General features: G+C 45.7%; 1 protein-coding gene across 1 annotated transcript in view; it reads left to right on the forward strand.

The window, feature by feature from the left end:
- The window catches only part of ADGRB2 (adhesion G protein-coupled receptor B2), a 258,463-nt gene that overhangs the window by 215,392 nt on the left and 22,685 nt on the right, over window positions 1–20,386 (forward strand). The window contains 4 exon segments of the mRNA XM_061596282.1: window positions 6,927–7,077; window positions 9,454–9,523; window positions 11,151–11,217; window positions 11,611–11,696. Of these exon segments, the coding sequence (XP_061452266.1) occupies window positions 6,927–7,077; window positions 9,454–9,523; window positions 11,151–11,217; window positions 11,611–11,696 (374 nt within the window).

A 20,386-nucleotide genomic window follows, 5' to 3' on the forward strand; every position in this document is an offset into this window, starting at 1 on the left:
CTGATTGTAAGAAGGCAGGCAGGCGAGGTCAGGCTGGCAGAAGACTGAGGTCACTGGGGAAATGGTCCATTCACCCTAATGGACCAGGCTCCACTGTTTTTTTCAAAATTCTTGGTTCCAAATTTGAAGGCACTCCTTAGCATACACTGCTCCTTGAGCTGGGGTTTCCAGAAGTAAGTCAATACTATAGTTAAACTTTTGCATGCCACTGTTAATTTAATTAGGAAATAGTAATTTGCAAACCTAACAAAGCCATGCAATGAATGTGTGCTCCTCAGGGTTGAATTTGAACTTGTCTCTCTCCAGTCTGTGTCCAGCTCATCCTCACCCTTGACTGTAACAGTTCACTGTGTTATGAAAGTTTCATACAAGTAAGATGAACCAACTTCTGTCCTGGCCCAGTTTCCCTGGCCAGAATCCAGAGTGCCAAACTGGGAAGGGGCATCCCAGAAACAGCCAAGATCTCTTGGGCTTATTCCAAAATAGCTGGCAAGGTGGAGCTAATATAATTGGACCTGTGGGCCTCCAGGCCACTGCTTTACATGCCATGAAGCCAGCAATATAACTAGGGGATTTTGTCACTGCTTCCTTGCTGGATCAGAGGCCACGGGACATATTGAAAAAGCCTACCCATAGTAGGTCTTGCTTTCTTTACATGTGTCCAGAATGGATCTTAGAATCCATTTTATATTCTCCAGTTAGATATTTTGGATTCTGCTTCTTAACAAACTTGTTATTGCAACCGGATGCCAGATCTGTGCTGGGACCATCAGGGGCAAGTTTTTCCACCTGCCTTGCCCCACCCCTCTGCCTGGGCCTTATCAAGAGGAGCTGCAGGCTGAGTCGTGCTGCTGCAGGGATGAGACTGTGCTGGGACCGTTAAGGGGCAAGCGTTTCCACCTGCTTTGCCCCCTCACCCCTGCTCTCAGTGACATTTTTCTGGGGACTGCCCTTTACCAGGAAGATGAATGCTTTTGGTTAGCTGTTGTTGCTTTTTAGAAATGCTAGGATTGTATTAGCTTGATTTTTTGTAAATTGTATTGTTTTTATTTATATTTTGTATTTGTGTTTTTCTATTTGTGTGTAAGCCTCCTTGGGGGCCTTTTTGGCCAAAAGGCGGCCTAGAACTAAACCGTAACATAACATCTGTAAACTTTCAGACAATGTTATGTTTGCCTGGAGGAAAAAAGCTACTTGTACCTTAGTGACAGCATCTGGTTTGGATACAGAATATCCTAAGCTCAGTCTCCAGCTAGGGCTGGGAAAAGACTCCTGCTGGAAACTCTGGAGAGCTGCTGCCAGTCCATGTATTCAGAACTAAGCTAGATGGACCAATTGGTCAGACTCTGTATAAGACACCTTCCTGTGTTTCCCTTATTTCTCCTGTCAGCATGCATGGCACAAGGGATCAAGCCACCCACCTTTGAGAAAACTGTGTTAACTATTCCTCCCTCAACCCTGTTCGACTCATTTAGTTTTTCCAGCTGTTTTCCCTGGCCAAACAAATTTCACAGGTTTGGGAGCACTCTGGCAACCTGCAGCACCTCTTTGACCAATGGAATAAGGCAGAATAGAGCATCTCCCCCGAAAACAACAATAGCTCTGTCATACCCTATTTAACTTTCTGGGGGGAAACAAGTATCTCAACTCCTGGTTCTATTTGCTATGCCCTGTGATACCACCTGTGGGGGCAGGAAGTATCTCTTCATCCATTCTCCCCTCCACATCTACCAGTTCTCCTCTGTGAATCCTCCAGAACTGATGCATGAATTTGGCCAAGGGAGATCAAAGGCTGCCGCAGCCTCTCTCTCAGCCCCCAGGCAGCCCAGCCATTGCCGCTGCCCTTACTGGCAAGCACCCTCGTGCATAATAGATCACCACCCCGCAGCATTTCCCCCTTGATGTACTAGAGACACCAGGAACCTGGAAAACATGTTTCAGACAAGGAGAACAAGGAAGGGTGTGCATACGCCAGATGAGTTCTCACTGGTGTGCCTGTGCAATGCTGGATGAAATCCCTGAAAGTGAAATGGTCAGGGATCTGTTGCTTCTGGACTGTGGCTGGAGACAGAGAACTGGGTTTTTGTTTCTTTGTTTCCCAAAGAGGGAATGGTCCCATGACTGAGCTGCCATTGCTAGGGGTTGTGAGTCAGTCAGTTTTTTTATTGGCTGTTGCTAGTGGCCATTACAGTGTAAATCATCAAAAGGCAAGACAATTGTAGAGTAAGTTAAATTGTAATAACTTTCAGAACTACAAACTATCAAAACTTACAATTGTAAAGGGCGGTATTCAACTAATTTGTCTCATCAGCGCAAGGATTTCCACTTGCACAATGGGACTTTCCCCTCCCCCTAGGAACCCCTAGAACAGATTTGGGGGGCATCAGGGGAAGTTCCATTGTGCTAGCAGTAATCCTTGCGCTAAAGGGACCCTGACTTAGCTCTACATTGGATACAACTCAAAAGTTTTCCAAATCATTTAAATTTTAAAAAATCCCCTCAGCAATCAACACTGTTTTGGGTCAAAAAAGTAACTTGTATGTTTTTCATTACTAACGCATATAAAGCTACCCTGTAGGACAGTGTTAGGGAACATCCAGCAAGCAAGCCCAATTTGTCCCAACATAAGTCCTCATTTGGCCTGCACAGTCATTTTTCCTAGCCACGCACACCTTACCCTGCATCTGACATCATATATGACATCAGCTGTAGGGCAGGTGAAACTGTAGCTCCCTGCCAAGAGGGGGAAGTCCTGTTGCCCTAGTGGGGTTTGCAGACACCACCAGCTGACAAACATCTGTGCCTTTGCCCTGTGCACTTTAATTTCTAACCGTTCAAGCAAAGGGTAATTCTTTACCGGCTGTCATGGTGATGTCAGGCGATTGACAGATAGGCTGCCAAGCCCACCTGCCAAAATGACCCACAGAGGTTGGGGGAAGATCACCAGTTCACCAACCAGGAAAGGTTCCTCACTCATGTTCTAGATAGTGCAGCACCCAATTTTTCACACAAAAAGTGGGCTTTCAAGGACTAGAGAAAGCCCCATTTAAAATTTCTTGGTTGACTTTTTCTGTCTATCCACCTTGTCTTGGTCATTGCCCTTCTCTTCTGCACTGCAGGATTCCAGCCAATCAGAGATCACATTGTGAATGTGTGTGCCTTTTCTCACAGCATAGATGTGTGTTTTCTCCCGCAACTAGAAAGAACAGGGTATGCAATCCAAAAATTAAATAAATACTATATGCAACTGTAATAATGAAGGAGGATTGGCATTGCTTGCTTATTCATAGAATCATAGAATAGTAGAGTTGGAAGGGGCCTATAAGGCCATCAAGTCCAACCCCCTGCTCAATGCAGGAATCCAAATCAAGGCATTCCCGACAGATGGCTGTCCAGCTGCCTGTTGAATGCCTCCAGTGTCGGAGAGCCCACTACCTCTCTAGGTCATTGGTTCCATTGTTGTATGGCTCTAACAGGTAGGAAGTTTTTCCTGATGTCCAGTCGAAATCTGGCTTCCTGCAACTTGAGCCCATTATTTTGTGTCCTGCACTCTGGGATGATCGAGAAGAGATCCCGGCCCTCCTCTGTATGACAACCTTTCATGTACTTGAAGAGTGCCATCATATCTCCCCTCATCCAGGCTAAACATGCCCAGTTCTTTCAGTCTCTCCTCATAGCGCTTTGTTTGGAATATTTAGGCACTGGGAAGCACTACAGACGTGCTAGAATTCCCCCCAATTCAGATTTGGTACCAAAGTTTCCATTAATTTGCTATAGCTGCAGGTCAGATCTTCTTATGTAGTGATTTTCCATGCCAATTTATTTAAAAAACATGTCTAAAATATTAATATTTTTATTGATGTTTCCTTCAATTGATTGATATCTCCTTTCAAAACATTGATACTTCGTTTCAAAATATCGATATTAACATCATTAGAGGAGGGGGAAATGGATTGGTAACAGCAGCGGCTTGCAAACAAAGAACAAACTCAAATCGTTACCAGCTTGTTAGGTTGACAGAATGCTTTCGACCCAGCACCAGCCGACGGATCCCATCCCTAGGGAGCAAAGATGTTTACAAGCCACTACCACCTCCATGCTCGGATGGTTACTTTGGCAAAGGTGGTGACTCATTCCTCTGTCTACACCACCACTGCCCTGACACCCACTCCTTTGTGAAAGCCACCTTTTCTCAAAGGAGTGCAACACCAAATCACCAAAATGTGAGGGTACTTTTGAGGTGGGGGAGTGGTTTACAAAAACCAACTGCCGTCAATCACTCATGGGTTTCTTCTCAGCGATACTTGTGGACTAGAGTCACCACACTGAGCACAATTTAGAGCAAATCTGAAAGATCATAGTTGGGTCTATAAACCTGGAGAAAATCTGAGAGAACCATACTGTATTTCAGATTCCTTCTATGTAACTGGCTCAGGGACATGCCTATGCAACCTGTAGCCCATCAAGTCAAAGATGGCCTGTCAGCCAGGTACTGTGGCTCAGTAATATCTGCCAAAATAGGGGGGCTATCACACCCCTGTGAAGTCTCAGCACAGGGCTAGAAGGCTATGTTCAGCTTTATGGGCCACAGGTTTATAGAGTTTCACAGAATTATAGAGTTGGAAGGGGGCTACATGCAGGGCCGGATTAAGCTGAGGAGGGCCCCTAGGCTGATTGGTGTTTAGGGCCCCCTTCTCCCTACCTTTCTGCTTTTTTTCACACAGGTTTGCCATCAACTAAGATGGTGGCTGAGGTTTCCCTAAGGGGCTGAAGCCTCTGCTGCCATCTTGGTTGATGGCAGCAATGCGCGCGTGTAGCACGCATGCGTGCCATCAACCAAGTTGGCGGCAGAGGCTTCAGCTCCTTAGGGAAACCTCGGTCGCCATCTTGATTGATGGCAAACCGCAAAAAACAGTGGAGAAAAAGGTATGTGAAGCGGGGGGATGGCGGGTGGTTCAGAAGCTCTTGTCCCGCGATATTTTTTTTTTAGCTTATGCACGGGCCCCCAAGAGCTCCGGGCCCCTAGGCTTCAGCCTACTAAGCCTAATGGATAATCCGGCCCTGCCTATATAGCCATTGAGCCCAACCCCCTGCCCAACGCAGGAATCCAACTTAAAGCATCTCCAACAGGTGGCTGTCCAGCTGCCTCTGGAAGGCCTCCAGCGTTGGAGAGCCCACCACCTCCCTAGGTCATTGGTTTCATTGCCGTACCACTTTAACAGTTAAGACGTTTTTCCTAATGTTTAGCCAAAACCTGGCTTCCTGTAGGTAGGCTGTCAATGTTGAGCTTTTTGGCACAGATTTTTCAATTTCCTGTCTTGGTCCTTAATAGGGATGGTAGAGAAATTCCATGCCATTTGCATAAAAAATTATTAGACAAAATTGCTGCACAAAATGTGTTTATTAGGCAAAATCCACTGATAAACTTTCATGAGGGCTTTTTTTTAAAAAAATTGCAAAGTTATGTGGAAATGTAGAGAACTGAATTTAAGACTGACAAAGTGAGAGGAACCAAAATGGACAGAAGTGCTTATCCATACTAGGGCCCCAGGATCAGTGTAATGTTTCAGTAGTTCTAAGCACACGTCTGTATTCATGCACCAGTGCCCTGCACAATTTACAGAATGCCCATTAAAGCAAAAGATCAGAGGCAAATAGATCTCCTTCACTGCATGAGCCTCAAAAAGCACCTCACATTTTCAACACATTTTGCAAGTACCCTCACTTTGTTTCTGTGCCATCATTCTTCATCAGTCTCATTTATTTATTATTTATTCATTTATTTAATTTGTATCCCACCCTTCCTCCCAGCAGGAGCCCAGGGTGGCAAACAAAGCACTAAAAACACTTTAAAACTTCATAAAAACAAATCTTAAAATACATTAATACAAAACAGCATTAAAAACAATTAAAAAAAAACAACCTTAAAAAAGGGTTAAAAACATTATTAAAAAACATATTAAACAATTCTGACACAGATGCAGACTGGGATAGGTCTCAACTTAAAAGGCTTGTTGAAAGAGGAAAGTCTTCAAAAGCCGCCGAAAAGATAGCAGAGATGGGCGCCTGCCTAATATTCAAAGGGAGGGAATTCCACAGGCAACCCACATTGTTATTTTAATCCAGTTGTTTTCATGGCAACCCATGTGATTTGAGTTGATGACATCACAGCTCCGCATTGGCGATGACGATGTCATGGAAAGGCAGAATCACTCACTATCCTACTGGCTAAGTTTGAGCCAGGAAATCCCTGACAAAAAACTTTAGCTTGGCCATGGATTTTGCTAGGCCAGACTTTCTAGTTTGTCAGCTTGACAGTACCAGAACTGAACTGAGTTCACAGTCCTTTCACACAAAATTCTAGTCCTGATTCAATGTCTTCATTTAAGCCAAATTTAGGTGGGGGAAAAGTTTTTTTGTTGTTACTGTTAAAACTTGATGATCTATTGCATATCACCCAAAGGTCTGTTAGTAGACCTCCATCCACCTTCTGCTCACCCTTCACGAGGTGGCCTTAGACAAGCCACTGGCCTACCGCTACCATCAGTACATATAAGGCGGTATAACACTGGACTTCCTTACAGAGTGATTCCTTACAGAGTGTTTTTAATTCCTTAAGATGTGTTAGAGTGTTTTTAGTACTTTTGTTTGCCGCCCTGAGCTCCTACTGAGAGGAACGGCAGGATATATATCTAATAAATAAATAAGATGTATTATTAATTAGGATTTTAAACTGGATCTCCCATGAAAGGTATTTAAATCATAACAGGTGTGAATGAATGCCATTTCTTCTTGAGTACAGCCTGAATCCTCCATATGAAGGCAGGGACTGGCTGCGTGTCCGTCCCCACACCCCACCCTGGCCCTGGCACCATTCTGATGCCTCTTGTCTGCTCCCTTCTCTTTCTCCTCTCCCCTCTCTCCAGGGTGTCTGCACCATGACCGCTGCATTCCTCCACTTCTTCTTCCTCTCTTCCTTCTGCTGGGTGCTGACAGAGGCCTGGCAATCCTACTTGGCTGTGATTGGCAGGATCCGGACACGCCTAGTTCGCAAACGATTCCTCTGCCTTGGATGGGGTAAGAGGGCATGTTCCTTTCCTGAGGCAGGGTGCTGCATCCTTGGTTGGAAGGTCAAGGGAAAGAGAGAATCGCCTTACAGGCCTGGTTCACAGGAGGACAGTCATCACTTGATGACTGCAGCATCAAGAGCTGGCTTGCAGGTGCAAATGAAGCATGCAGTAGAATCATAGAGTTTGGTGTGGACCTTGTAGATCATCAGGCCCTGCCTGGTGCCCTCCAGGAGTTTTGGACTACAATTTCCATCTCCTTGAAAGTTCAGACAAAAAACCTGCTGACATGGAGCCATCTCCTGCCACTTGATTCCATCCTCCCCTTTTCCAAATGTAACCTTATAGGTGGAGAGGGGGAGAAAGGTCAAGCTGGGGACAAGCCCCCCCCCTCAGCCCAAGCTTTCAAAGAACTCTTGGTAGAAAGCTGAAGCTTTCTCCATAAGCTGTCTGGAAAGAGCTGGGCCCGTTCCAGATAAAAATGGGGGGATTTCACCTGTCAGTAATCAGTAGAACTCAAAAATCTGTGTGCGGCAACTTCACCCTGTAACCACTTTGTGTTACAAAGGGTGATATTAATCATGTGAGCAGGGCACGGATGGTGCAAGGACTCAAATTGTGGGCAGGGAGACTTCGAGTTAGGAATGGGTGAGACATTCAGTCCAGTTTGCATTTAAAGCCAAATTTATCAGATTTGCACTTTCTGAAACCATATGAGAACTGAAACACAGCCATCCTTTGAAATTCTCAGTTTTCCAAATTTTGTGATGCAGTTCGCTGATCAAGCAAGGTTTACAAAAATGCATATATTACGGGAAAGTGTGCATAAAAATGAATATATTAGTGAAAATAGCATACAAAAATGCATTATATTAGGATAAATTGCTTGCAAAAGTGTGTACATTACTCAAAACGGCATACAAAATGTATTTAATAGGAGAAATTCATATTAAATTGTTGATGAATTTTTATAAGGATTTTTTTTTAAAAAAAAGATGCAAATTGTTGCAGAAAAGTAGGGAACCAAATTTAAGATTGGAAAAATGAGAAACTGAGAGAGATCCTTCCATCCCTACTCCAACTGCAAAAACAAGAACCTATTTGGGAGAAAATGCAGCCCATTTCATGTGAATCCACAGCCCTACCTCGGTTGATCCTCAGAATGGGTCAGTAATGCCCTCCCCTGCTAGCACCTCCCTGTTTACAAGAAGAGAAAAAAAGCCCTTACTATTGGGAAGGTAACTGACAATGGGAGCATGTCCATATCACTATAAAGATGGCCACCCAGGTTCTTGATCTGAAATGATGGTTGAGGATGCTCTGAAGCATCATTTCCTTCTGGGATCAAGGAGCTTGCCGTTTTCTCTGGGTAGCCTATTTGATCCCAACAGAAAATGCCATGTCTGAGCATGGTCAGAACAATCATTTCAAGGTCTGGAGCTGGTCAGCAAGCCTGCCTCCCTGCTTGATCAGTAACGAGTTTGACTCTTTCCTGCTGCTAGTTACCCCTCCTTTCCTTTTCTAGGGTGTTGTTTCAAAACATACACCATGCTGGGTTTTGCAAGCATCGTTTCCAAGTACTCTCAAATCCCCTTGAGGGTTTTGGGACTAGTGTGCCAACGGATGCTCACAAAAAGCAAGATGGTTTGTGAGATGGGCAGAAGTAGGAATACAGGGGAATTTCATTCAGTCTGCATTTGAAAGTGAATCAACAAAGTTCAACATTCCAGTTTGGAACACAGCAGTCAGAACTGCACGCTTTTATTTATGGGGAAAATGCACACAAAAATGTATATTTTAAAGGGGAGTGTATAAAAAAGGCATACAAAAATGTGCATTTTATCTATTTAAAGTACTTTTGTGTACTTTGGGGGGAAATGCATACAAAATGTGTATTTTAGGGGAATTATTTAAATGCTAATTTTGTGCTTTTAAAAAAAGAAAAATCCACAGACATGCCAGATTTTATTATTGATTGTTTGACTGTATTTATATTCCACTTTCTTGCAAGAAGACTTTTATTTATTTATTTATTATTTTGATCCTTCTCATATTCCACCATTCCTGAAAGGAGTTCAGTATGGCTGACATGGCTCTCCCTCTTGCCATTTTATCCTCACAAAAACTCTGTGAAGTAGGTTGAGAAATAGTGGCAGGCCCAAGATCACCAAGTGAGCTTCATGGCTGAGTGAGGATTTGAACCCAGGTCTCCCAACACTCTAACCACTACATCCCCTGGCTGTCATGTCTACATGTGAAACAGGCATGAAACAGAAGCAGGCTCATCTGTCCATCACTAACAGAGATTCACTTGTTCCTGGTAACTGGGTCTCCACAAAATGCCTCACATACTGAATTCTTTCTTATCTATTTCTTTCCCATTCAGGATTGCCGGCCTTGGTGGTTGCCGTCTCCGTTGGCTTTACTCGGACCAAAGGATATGGAACGTCCAGCTAGTAGGTTCTACAGGAGGGGGACTACTGGCCTTAATGTCTTGAAGTTAAATGGGTAGGGGGGCAGAATCAGGGCATCCCTGATGCATCCAGTCGTGCTGTCTCCAGAAGGAAGTGGTCAGCCTCTAAGGGGAGCAGCAGAGGAAAACATTGTTCAGGACTTGGCCTGTGTCACCTCACTTCCCATGGCAGCTTACAGGGCAAACCCTGATCAATAACTGGCCGGCTCTCCCACCCACTCACCATGCTTTGTCACCTCTGGCAGAGATCTCTAGAATTTTTGGCAGAGATGTCATCTGACAAACCTCACCCCACTATTCCATGAACGAAGGGCTTCTGGGACAAGAGTAATAGGGAAACAGCAGTATTGGGGCTGGAAGCTGAAGCAGATGGTTGGGTAGATGGACACTACCTCAAAGGGCTGGGTCCAAGGTGCCACCTACTGGCTAGGAACACAAGAAGAGCCTTGCCGCTGGATCAGGTCAGAGGGGGCCCATCTAGTCCAGCTTCTTCTTCTCACAGTGGCCAGACAGATGCCCCAACAGGAAGTCCACAAGCAGGACCTGAGAGCAACTGGAGTCTTCCTAGTTGTGATTCCCAGTAGCTGCATTCAGAAGCCTCTGACAGTGGAGAGAGACCATAGCCATCATGTCTCGCTGGTTTGTCTCGCCTCAGCTCAACATTGCTGAAGGATGTTCAGGTGCCAGCTGGAGATGGAGCAAACTCTGGCAGCCTTTCCCAACTTGGTGCCCTCCAGATGTTGTTGGGCTACAATTCCCATCATCCCTGACCATTTGCCATGCTGATTGGGGGTGATGGGAGTTGTGGCCCAACAACATCTGGAACATACTTGGTTGGAGAAAACTGTTTGGAACTAGGATTTTGGAGAGGCATTTTTAGTAACTTTGTCAAATTGCTTCGGAGATTGGGGGTTGTTTTGTTCATGGGCTTTTTCACTGGATGTCCAAGATACCTTTGTAATTAAGATTTAATTTTTTAAAAGGAACTAGAACTCTGAACTTTGCAACTCTATATATCATTACCATTATAGAGGCAAAAGAGAGCTCTGCCTAAGGGAATTGAGAGGAAGGCTGAGATAGGAGTGGGCTACTTAGACGTAGGGACTTGGGGCTGGGGGGGGATTAGATTCAGGTCTCATTTAAAGGTGAACCTACCTACTTAGCACTTTTTGAACCAACAGGTGAACTGAAACACAGCCATCCTTTGAAATATGGTCTTGTCCAAATTATGCAATGCAGATTCCCAGACATGTTTACAGAAATGCATGTACAGTACTAAAGTGTGTGCAAATAATGTATGTATAATGAAAACAACACAGGAAAAATAGCATGCAAAAATATTAGGGAAAATTGCTTTGCAAAAGGGTATATTTTAGGAGAAACCCACACTCAAGTGCTGATGAATTTTCATGAAGACTTTAAAAAATTGGCAAAGTGACACAAACTAAACTTAAGAGTGGGAAAATGAGAAATGGACAGAACTGGAACTGAGGGATCTGCCGATCACACAGCTTTGGAGTTTCAGATCCAGAGCTCTTAAATACTGAGACCTTCTTTGGCTCTTCCTGCTCTTCCTTGACATGAAGACAATGTCACCCTTCTCTCTCCAGCTGCTGGCTATCCCTTGAAGGAGGATTGCTTTACGCCTTTGTGGGCCCCGCAGCTGTGATTGTTCTGGTAGGTGCTCAAATGCTGTCTGGTGGTGGTCGTAGCAGTTATCTGACCTCTGTGGTTTGTTTATCGTGGTGCCATTCCTTTGCCTCCCTTGCTGATGAACAAGAGGGCTGCTGGGGGAACACATTTTTCTCCTTTTTATAGCATGGTTGGGTGAGCGCTTTAAGAAATTTTGTTGATAACAGACTTTGTATTCGTTGTTATCTGGTTTCTAACTGTTTAGCAGAGGGCGGGGAGCTGTCTCTGTATTTTACAGCATTGTAAGTTGTTTGAGGCAGCTAACGGCTATCTGCTATCCTGAGAATTTGATACAGAAAAGGGGCCTAGGAATTAGATACCGTGTGGATACTCTTTATCATGGATCACTCTCTCTGTGTGTGTCTCTCCTTTTGCCAGGTCAACATGCTGATTGGAATCATCGTCTTCAACAAGCTTATGTCTCGGGATGGTATCTCAGATAAGTCCAAAAAGCAGCGAGCTGGGTAAGGGTGCACACATGCACGCGTGCACACACACACACACAGGCTCACACACTCCAACACCAGATGTTTGTTTTGTGACAAAATGCAGACGCCAGTGTGCCTGCCAAGAGAATGAGCCTGTCTCTTCCTGCCATTGCCATGCATGGAGTGAGGCAGGGATGTTGGAGGAAGGGGTACTTTCCTCTTGCTGAGCAAAATGTAAAGGTTTACATTTCCCCCCCCCAACTACACCCCCACAGTGGAAATCCCCATTAATCTGATTCTTGTAGCATGTCCTGAAAATAATTTGCACGGACATGGAGAGATGGTTTGGCTGTCAGTGGCTACTAGTCATGATGGCTCTGTACAGACAGAGCTTGGAAAAGTTACTTTTTTGAACTACAGCTCCCATCAGCCCAATCCAGTGGCCATGCTGGCTGGGGCTGATGGGAGTTGTAGTTCAAAAAAGTAACTTTTCCAAGCTCTGTCTGTACAGACATGGCTCACTGGATGTGGAGGAGCTCCTGTGGTAGCTTCCTGGGAGGTGGGTCAGGGTTGCTTACTGGGAGGGAGAGAGAAAGGCTGCAGGAAGATTGGCGTGGCACAAATTTGCTGGTGGAGCCAATCCACAGAATCAGGGAAGGACTGCGGCTCAGAGGTAGAGCGTCTGCCTTGAATGCAGAAGGCCCCAGGTTCAACCCCCCAATGGCATCTCCAGGTAGGATTTTTATGATTTATTTATTAGATTTATATCCCACCCTTCCTCCCAGTATGTGCTCAGGGGTTGGGAGAGACTCCTGCCTGAAACCCTGGAGAGCCCCTGCCAGTCAGTGTAGGCAGTACTGAGCTAGATGGACCAATGGTCTGACTCAGTAGAAGGCAGCTTCCTGGGTCCACCAACTCTCCCCCGCCACCTCAGTCCTGGTAAGCAACAGTGACCCACCACCTGGGCAGCTGCGGACTACCTGCAGTATCAGAGGTGGCATCCCTCTGTCAGTCAGTCACAGTTGCCCTCGGGTCCTGCTTGCCGGATGCTGAACAAAATGGGCCTTTGCTCTGATCTGGCAGCAGGGCTCCTCTTATAGACAGGGACTTCCAAATTCACCTGGAATTTCACATTAGCTGAAAATTGATGGCAACTCACAGATGCACACAAAACAAATGCAGCCTCCCTCCCTTCTACTGCTGTGGAATTTTGGTAGTCTTACTGGGAAGTGCCTTAATTTCATTTGAAATTTTTACAAATGTTTTATCCTAGTAGGACATTGCATATACATACTGAGTCCAATGTGACCTTTTCCTAACTTCTGTGGGTATAATACTGCTTCCCCCAATCTGGTACCCATCAGCCCCATCAAGTATAGCTGTGCTGGCTGGGGCTAATGGGAGTTGTTGTAGCCCAATACATCTGGAGGGCATCAGGTTGAGGAAGGCTGGTATAATACATCAGAAAACATGCACATTTACAATCTCAGAGACACCCGGTGTAACCCTGATGTGTAAGACTTGTGAAGCTCCCAAAGCAGGATTGCCTGACTCCTGGCTAATTGCTTACGCCTGACAAAGTTACCGGCCTTTTGTTATTTAAAGACGGCATTTCAGGAAAAGAATATCATACCCTCCAAGCGCTATTTCACACAGGAGCTTCTTAACATAGTTCTACAGGGTGTGAAGCCTCCAGGTACCTGTAGCAGCTAAGCTGTTCCAACAGCTGCTACAACCACCTGCTGAGAGCCCTCTTGTTGTCCACTGCTTCAAACCCAAGAAGAAGCCAGGCTCTGCAGGAGGGAGGATGTGCGAGCTGGCAGGCAGCAGCGGAGCTCTGAAGAAGGGTTGGGAGGGGGTCTCCCCTCAGGCGGCTGCAGTAGCTGTTGGAAACATGGGCTGGCCTAGCTTAGAACTGTGGGTTTAACCTGAGAAAGGGAATCCTGTAAAAAAAGGCACAGCTAAGCTCACCCCATGGTGGCTCTGTTTGTAATTAATTACAGCAATACAATATTTACCCCATTTACTTTCCTATTTAGAGCCCCAAAGAGACTCTCTGTGTGCGTGTGTGTACAAGAGAGAAATTAGAGGGGTGAGTTTTAGAAATGGGAGTCGCTTGAAAAAGCCGCCTCCCATTTGACTGAAGCAGTCCCAATTTGAATTGTTGACTGGGCTCCCTTTGAATAGGTCTGGCTCAGAGTGGGTCTAACTCATACCCCAGATCTGTAATTCCCTACCAGCCCCTTACCTTGAAGAAAGAGGGAGAGCAGCATGTGATGGTGGGGTCCGATGAACAGAGACCCTTCAAAGTGTCAAACGACTCATAGGATGACATTTCCTGCTCATAGTCAACCCCATGATTCCCAGTGGGAAAAGATGTTGTGCACAACCTGTGCATGTTGATGGGAGGCCTTCGTGGCCTGCCCCCCTTCTCAGAATAAGACCAACCCAGATCACATGGGAAAGGGAGAGTGGCCCCCTGAGTTGGGATTTTTTTAAAAAATTATATATATATATATATATTGAAGATCTTTGCATACAACTTGAAACTGGTACAACCTACAGGTGGTGTAGCAAGCAAAATATGATACATCTCTTTTTTGAGAGCATGGGATAATGTAATTAAATTATTTTGATATGATAATCTTACTATCAGCCCTAAATTGGAATCTCTGAGCATTCATTTCCGTCTTTTAAAAAGCCTTTTCATGAATAGTCACTCAAAAATCCAAATTTATTTTGGGGACAAGAAGCTGCGGCATCCCTGTCATCTGCGAGGCTCAGGCACGTGGGCCAACCTTGGAGGGTTGGGCTGCCCAAAGTGGCTGAGGCTAGGCTGGCACTCGAGCTTTCTCCGCTTTCACCAGAAGGCGCCACCCTTGCCATGTGCAGCTGTTGGTCGCCTGCTGCTTGTGGCGGTTCTGCCCTCATCGCCCAGCTTTGATGTTAGCTGTTCAGACTCCCTGGGACCCCTCCACAAGTGGCTTCCTTTGGGGGAGCGGAGGGGCAACAAGCTCCAGCCCTCCTCATGAGAAAGCCTTGTTGGAAGCTGCCTGGGCAGCAGAATTTCAGCGGACGGCAGAAAGGCAAAGAGAAGGGCCTGACCGATGCCTGCTGTGAGGGAGAGTCACCCTTCTCTGCAACAATATCTTTGCTTGTGATGGCAGAGGGTGGAGCTTGGGGGATGTTGTGAGGGAAGGGTAATCTTACGGCACTCAGCCTGATATAGAAGGGACCGTACCAAGTCATCCCCTCTCCCTGGCAGGCAGCCTTCCCCCTCCTCTCCAGGACCCGCCAAACGGGCTAAATCCTGCAACTAACCCATCTCTCTCTCTCTCTCTCTCTCTCTCTCTCTCTCTCTCCCTCTCTCCCCCTCCCCATTTGCTCTGTCCCTGTGCCCCCTGTCTGTCTTGGCTTCTTTTTCTTTTGCTTCTGGCTACTTTTTCTTCTTGCTGTGCCTCTTACCTTCCACACCTCGATGGGGCGGGGGATGGTGTCATGATGCATGCTTGGGGGGGGCGGGACCACCTTCAACCCCCCATGCGGCAGCCTGCTCTTGAAATGTACCAAGTGTGGGGTCGTCTCAAGCACAGCTCTGCTCTCCACCACTGCCAGCAGCGCTATGTGAGTTTCCGCGCTTGCTCTATTCGCTCCCTTCTGATTTTCTCTGTCTCTGCCTGTTTCGTTGACAGTGCATGTTGGTGAATTCTAAATTTTTCATTTCAGTTGGCCAGACCCTAAAACTCATGGGAACTGTTAGCATTTACTTAATGAACATGATTCCTTAGCTAGCAAAACTGGCTTGTCTCTTAGTTTTGAACATGTGAAGCTTCTTTACAGTGTCAGATGATTGACACCATAAAGCAATGAAGGGAATCCTCCAGCTCATGGGCTTCGTTAGGCCCACCAGGCTTCCCTATCTGGCCCACAAGGCTACGTTGGCTGAGTCACAGCCACCTGCCCTACACCTGAACATCATGTATAATGCCAGGTGTGAGGCAAATACAGATGTATCTTATGCCAAAAGTGGGTTTTGCAGGTGCCTACAAAGCCCTGTGCCTTTGCAAGCACCAACAGTTAGCTGATCATTGCTACTTGGCGAAGCCCTGCACCTTTGCAAGCACTGCTGTCATGAGGCAAACAGGTCACCTGACATCATATTGTCAACAGGTGATTGATAGACAACCCCATCCACCTATCAAACTTGGCCCCCAGGGGGTGGGGAAGGTAAGAACCTGGCCTTCCCCACTGGCCAGATCCAATCCTCCGCTCCTGTAATTGTGTTGCTCTGGCTGATAGCAAATTTTCTAAGGCCTCAGATTTCCCATCCCTCTAATCTTAGATCTTCCAGATGCCACGGCTTGAACTTTGGACCTCTGCATGTGAAGCGCATGCTTTGCCACCACTGAACTGTCGTCCCTCTTTGTCTGTACAACAGTCTCAGTTTCAGATTGAAAGTAGCCATTTCAGTGGGGTGGAAATGTCTCCTCCAAAGCACTGGGACTCTACGAATATTCACCTTGTCTTTCCCCGTGTGGTGATGGCACAGGTCCCTCAAGCGGCTGTTTTTTCTCTGTGCTGCTTTTCCCTGGATGCTGATACTTCCTCTTTCCTGGATCTGTCACCTGGATTGTGTAGCAAATGGGATGACATCATGATGATTCCATGCAATTTAGTCCCGTGATGCCATGGAGGGAATGCATTTGTTAAGGGAGGGCAATTTAAAGGACTTTAAGCAAACATTTTTGCTGCTAGTGCTGTAAAATCATCCTCCCCCCCCCCCTCCAGGCAAAAAAGGAAGATGTTTTCCATCACTGCCAAAACTATTTGCAGAAAGCAACCAATAGGCCTGGCGTTTGCCCAAACGACAGTTGCAGTCTAGAGGGATGTTTGTGCAGCTGAATTGGTCGCCTCAGCAGCTTCTCTCCACTGAACTGTCAAAACTCCTCCAGATTTTTTAAAAAAAACTTTTAAAAGCTATTTAAAATAAATCTAATGAATTAAAGAACCGTTAATGTACTGCCTTTGATGGTAGCCACAAGATGATACAATGGTTTTGCATTATGTTTCGGCCAAGACCCTCTTTGATAGAAAGGCTGTAGTAGAACTATAGAAAGCACTCAGCTCCTTTCTCTTCTGCACCATCAGGAGGGACTGTGAGCCGCATGCTCTACCTTGCAGGGTGTGTTTGGTACCTGCAAGGCCCTGAGGCTGAACTACCCCTGCCCCCCCTCCCCAATTCTGCTCCCAGAGCTTTTGCCAGCAGCATCTGGGGATGTCTCGGGTTGATTGGCAGGAAAGCAAGGCGACAGTGGCTTAAAGGCTTTAAACTTTTTAAAGGCAGTAAAAACCTTCTTGCTGAAGAAGCACTTGTTGAAAAATGCCCTTCGGATGGAAGTTATTTTGGCAACAGGCAGAAAGTAGGGACCAGCTTCCCCAACTAAACTGGGGGCTGCGCGGCTCTTCCATTTCCTCTTGCAAACTGATTACTTTGATCAGCCTGTAGAGTTAGGCCTAGTTGGCACCCACTCAGGATGGGGAAGAAACCTATTCAGTTTGCATTTTAATGCCAGCCTACCAAATTTGCACTTCCTGAACGAAAATGCAGTTTTTCTTCAGAATTCATGCTTCTTTGGACCAAAGAACAAAAAAAGTATCTATTAATGAAAAGTGAACACAGATTTGTATGCTAATGAATATGATATACAAAAATGCTTTCTCTTAGACCAGGGGTGGGGAACACAGGTGGCCCTCCAGATGTTGTTCAAGTCCCTTCAGCCCCAGCTACCATGGCCAACGATGCAGTCCGGCAACATCTGGAGGGTCACAGATGTTCTCCATCCCTGTATTAAGGAGGGAAATGCTTGCAAAAAATGTATATTCTTGGGCAAAGATTGCATAGAAAAAATATATCTGTTAGGAGAAATGAGCATAAAACCACACACACATTTCATGTGGACATTTTTATTTTATTTTACATATGTGGAAATGGGGCAAACCGAACTTAAGACAGTAAAAATGAGGAGCTGATCCATCCTCCCATGCGTTATGATGATCTGGTCCTGAGCACTTCCATGCTCTGGCATGGCGCCAACTCATTTCCTCTTTCACTGCCCATCTAGCATCTCAACTCACATTCGTTTTACCAAGGCCTCCTTATTTATTTGCTTACAGCATTTATACGCCATCCGTCATGGCTGAGAAGGCTTTCAGGGCGGCTTACTAAAATTAGTTCTAAGGCGGTCCCTGCACCCAGGTCAGATCACAACCTACAAAGACATGACACACAAGGAAAAAGGAATGGGGAGGGAGGGAGGGAAAGATCAAGCTCAAGTTCTTCAAAGTTGCAGCTGATGTCAGTGGTGGTTGTGGCTCTCTCGTCCTTGACAAGCCCTTAAGGTTTGTGCAGGAGACCTTTCTGGTGGACTGCACGTCCTTGCAAGACCAATATTAGGATTCTCAGTAAATTGAATCAAAGCAGATTTTTAAAATGACACAAATGACAAAATGTGTTCACAGAAACAAACCTTCAGATGATATCTGGCAACAGGCCACCATTCCGTTCCATACACTTTCCCATCACTGTGTCTTCTCAAGATTAAATTGCCGGAAACATTCTCCCCTTTTCCTTGCATTTCCTTTAATGAGCCTTTAAGAGCCGAGTTTAGCGCAAGAGGAGATGCTTGGATTAAAAGATAGTTAGGTCTAATTAATCGCATGCATGAGCTGCCGCTGCCTCCCTTTTCTCCCCTCTCTCTCTCTCCCCCTCCCTCCCTATGTGTGTGCAAAGCACAGAGAGAGGAAAGGGAATCCATCACACCTGGGAAAAGATTTCATTTTGATCGGCCTCCTTGGAAAGACATGTTAAGCAGCGGCTCTAAAATGCTGTATCTCTGCTAGCGCTCATTTGACATTGGCACTTCTCATCTTAGGGGAAAAAAACACCTCTTTAATATTGTCATCATGTCAAAAGACAACTCCTTCTTAGTAGTTAGCACTCATTAGACTATTTCACACCAGAATGTGGGGCAGGGTGTGCTGAGGGCCAAGGGTGAAGAGTCATTACTTAACTTCCTTATCCCTTCCTTGTCAGCTGCAGAACCCAAACCAGAAACGGGGGGGGGGTATGTTGCTCGCCTTCCTTCTGAACATTCTGAGGCGAGGCACAGGGAGCGGCTGAGCCAGTCCAACGCTCCTGAGGCCATACTGTGCTTCACTCCCCATGCCTTCCCCTTCCCCTCTCAGGAACCAGCAGTGACACTCAGTGTTCAGAAGGCAGGCAAGGAACAGTGGCCACTCCTAGCCCAAAACCCTATTTAAAAAAAAAAATGATTATCGATCTCACCCTCTTATCTAGTTTGGCTCTCTACCTGCAGAGATGGTGACGCAGAAGAAATAAGCCTCAGGATAATGCATAAGATAAGATAATGATAAAAATAAGCCTCAGGATAATGGCCAGAGTTGGGAGCCCTGGGGATTTTGCCTAATCCATAAATCTCACAGAATTCTAAATCCCAGATCTGCAGCCTTCCTAGCTCCAGCTCTTGGATCCCGTAACCCTAGGACTGCTACTGAATATTTATTTATTTATTACTTACTACTTACTTACTACTTATTACTTACTTACTTTTTGGCCCAAGGGCCTCCTTCACCTTTGGTCCACCCACCAGGGGTCCCCCTCCCCTCTCACAGAATGCACAGGCACACAGGACTCCTCCTTCTCAGCTGGTCAATGCAGATCAGCTGAGGATTAGGATTATCACATGCCCCCACTCCTCAAATAATCAGTCTGATGACCAGGGGACACGGATAGAGGAGAAGCCCAATTTAGTTCTCATTTAAAGGTGAATCTATTAAATTTGCACTTTCCAAAGCAATATGCAAACCAAAACGCAGCCATCCTTCAGAATTCGCAGCTATCTGAACTTTGCAATGCAGTTCTCCAACCAAACAGTGTTTACAAAAATGCACATATTAGGGGAAAGTGTGCATACAATGAATATAGTAGCAAACGTAACATACAAACATGCTGTATATTAGGGGAAATTGCATGCAAAAATCTACATCAATCAAAACTGCATACAAAAAAGGTTTTATTAGGAAAAATTCACACTATAATGCTGAAGAACTTCCATGAAGTTTTTTTGGGGGGAAATCATGAATTGCTGCAGAAGTGTGAAGAACCAAACTTAACAAAATGAGAAACGGGGAGGTCTGAAATTGAGAGATCCATCCCTAGCAGGGAGAGGGCAATTTGCATCCCTAGCACGGCACTGGTCTAAACAGAAAAGTTTAAACCTTTACAACTTTTTTCAAAAACGTATTTTTTGCTGCCACTGCCAAAACTGCTGGGTTTCTGGAGGGAGGGGCAGAAAAATGCAAGGGTGGGTGGTGGGTCAGATGATTCCTAGCCTACTACATGGAAGGGGCTGAATGGGATGCAGAAGCAATGCAGTCCTTGCCCAGATAAGCGATGATCTCCAGCTGATCCCTGCAGCTACCCCTCTATTCAGCGCCGGTTAGGCCTCATCTTGAGTGCTGTGTCCAGTTCTGGTCTCCACACTTCAAGAACGATGCAGTCAAACTGGAACAGGTTCAGAGGAGGGCAACAAAGATGATCAGGAGACTGGAAACAAAGCCCTATGAGGAGAGACTGAAAGGACTGGACATGTTTAGCCTGGAGAAGAGAAGACTGAGGGGAGATATGATAGCACTCTTCAAGTACA

The sequence above is a fragment of the Rhineura floridana genome, chromosome 15 (assembly GCF_030035675.1).
Source record: "Rhineura floridana isolate rRhiFlo1 chromosome 15, rRhiFlo1.hap2, whole genome shotgun sequence".
NCBI lineage: Eukaryota > Metazoa > Chordata > Lepidosauria > Squamata > Rhineuridae > Rhineura > Rhineura floridana.